Source organism: Pelodiscus sinensis, chromosome 1 (genome assembly GCF_049634645.1).
Source record: "Pelodiscus sinensis isolate JC-2024 chromosome 1, ASM4963464v1, whole genome shotgun sequence".
NCBI classification, from domain to species: domain Eukaryota; kingdom Metazoa; phylum Chordata; order Testudines; family Trionychidae; genus Pelodiscus; species Pelodiscus sinensis.
This window is the reverse complement of record NC_134711.1, coordinates 332,866,532-332,868,807: the sequence shown is the minus strand read 5'-3', so window position 1 is coordinate 332,868,807 and position 2,276 is coordinate 332,866,532. Positions and strand designations below refer to the sequence as shown.

At 53.1% G+C, this 2,276-nt stretch overlaps 1 protein-coding gene across 1 annotated transcript; it reads right to left on the bottom strand.

Annotated features, from left to right (window-relative positions):
• Positions 1–242: 242 nt before the first annotated feature.
• On the bottom strand, positions 243–857 carry LOC102451198 (olfactory receptor 52L1-like). The gene has a single exon (XM_006127842.2). It carries the CDS (start codon positions 855–857, stop codon positions 243–245), a length of 615 nt encoding a protein of 204 aa, XP_006127904.2.
• Positions 858–2,276: the final 1,419 nt, after the last annotated feature.

The window sequence follows — 2,276 nt, the reverse complement described above, 5'->3', positions numbered from 1 at the left end:
GACAATCATGGTTGATTGCTAGTACCCAACCAGAGAAACACGGGACATGCGCATTGTTTCTGGGGGTGCTGGGAGAGAAACTTCCCTCTTCCTCCTATGAATTGTGCACAGATGGATTCCCCAGTATGTCATGCTGAGATAATGCAGCACAGTCCGCAAATAATTTAAAGTTTATTTGATTGGCCAGTCAGTGACTAAAGGAAGAGTAACATGTCATGAGCCATCACTTCAGGGAGCTCTGTCTAAGATCCACCACCTGGGGAGAAAACTTTAGTCCCTTGAGGAGTAAAGAGCCGAAGCAGCCTGTCCCGGATCTGTTTGGTTCTCACACCATAGATAATGGGGTTCAGCATGGGGGGAACCAGGAGGTACATGTTGGAAATGAAAATGTGGAAATGAAGGGGCATATTGATACCCAAACGGGATACCAGGGAGCCAAATATAGTTGGGATGTAAAAGGCCGATATGACACAGATGTGTGAACCACAAGTCCCAAATGTCTTGAGCCGGGCGTCCTTAGAGGGAAGTCTGAAGATGGCCCAGAGGATTTGGATATAGGACAGAGAGATGAAAAACACATCCAGACCAATCCTACAGGACAGTACAAAGAGGCCGTAGTAACTACTGATGCGGGTGTCAGCACAGGCCAGTTTCACCACAGACAAGTTCTCACACTGAGAGCTGCCGATGATGTTGGTTTTGCAATATGGCCACTGCCTCGCCAGGAAGGGATAGGGCAGTGCAAGGATGCATCCACGTAATAGAATGACCAGGCCAATCTTCATCACCAGGGAGTTTGTCAGGATAGAGGAATGTCTCAGGGGATAGCAAATAGCCACGTAGCGATCAAATGCCATGGCCACGAAGATCCCAGACTCGATCGCTGTGAAGCCGTGAATAAAGAACATCTGGGTGAGGCAGGCATTGAAATCAATCTCCCTGGAATTGAACCAGAAGATTACCAGTATTTTGGGCAGGGTGGAGGTGGACAGCACCAAGTCACTGACAGCCAACATGCAGAGGAAATAATACATGGGCTCCTGGAGACTGGGTTCCTTCTTCACAATAAATAGGATGGCAAAGTTTCCCCAGATGACTATAACGTACATGATGCAGAAGGGGATGGAGATCCAGACATGGGCTGCCTCCAGGCCAGGAATACCCTGTAAGATGAAGGTGGAGGGGATGGTGAAGGCAGTTGTGTTCGTATCCGTCATGGGGTAGGGAAGAAGCGATTTAATTCTGAAGCATAATGGTGCCTCTTACTTGAACCAGATGTTCTGCAGTGTTTGTGGATGGGCTGGATCTAGGGCGATGGACACAGTTTAATTGCCTGGATGGAGACACAATGTGAGTATGAGACACCACATGCACTAGTGGAGGCTGTTCTCAAGGGTGAAGGAGACGGTACTTTCTTCACACTCTGAAAAATGACACAATGCAGAGACATGAACTATGAACAACAGACCCTGCAATCAGAGAATCCTAGAGCAGGAAGATGACTCAGGCATCATCATGTCCAGCCCCCAGCCCAAAGCAGGACCAAGCCGAACTCAATCATCCCAGCCAGGGCTTTATCAAGCCGGGACTTAAAAACCTTTAGGGATGGAGATTCCACCCCCTCCCTATTTAACCTATCCCAGAGCTTCTCCACCCACCTAAGGAATTTTCCTCATCTCCCACTGTAACGGGCCACAAACGACCCGCACGCAGGAAGCCATGGCCCCGGTGGCAGTGCCCGAATGCCACGGTCCTGCCAGGAGTAAGCAGCAGTGCAGGAGACTCCCCCCATGCCTGCGCCATCCCACGGCAGCTGGCCCCATCCTCTGTGCGCATCCCCAGGAGGCGGGCACCCGGATTGACGAACAGGGGGAGTCCAGTGAGAACGGAGCATCCAAGGGGGGGTGGGAACCCTTGGGTGTGACAGAAGCGGTGGGCCGCTTCAAAAGGACCCACCAGCAGCGAGGAGGGGGCAGCCTCCGAGGCCAGCCCCTGGGACGCCCTGGGTCGTGGTCAGGTTGGCGCCACCCCCAAGGGCAGTCCACAGACAGGTTCCACCCCTGGAGGCCCAAGACCCCCGCGGAGACCTCCCTGCTCCAGAACCACGACCGGGCACCGAACAGAGAAGTCCACCGAGCCGAGCACCAGAACCAATGTAGGCACCGGAGGCCCTCTGGATGGGACCCCGAGACTCACAGAGGGGAGGAAGCAGGCCGGGGTGGAGCTCTTTTGACACCCGTGGGCAAACAGTTTGAGGGAACGCATCCCCCGTTTTC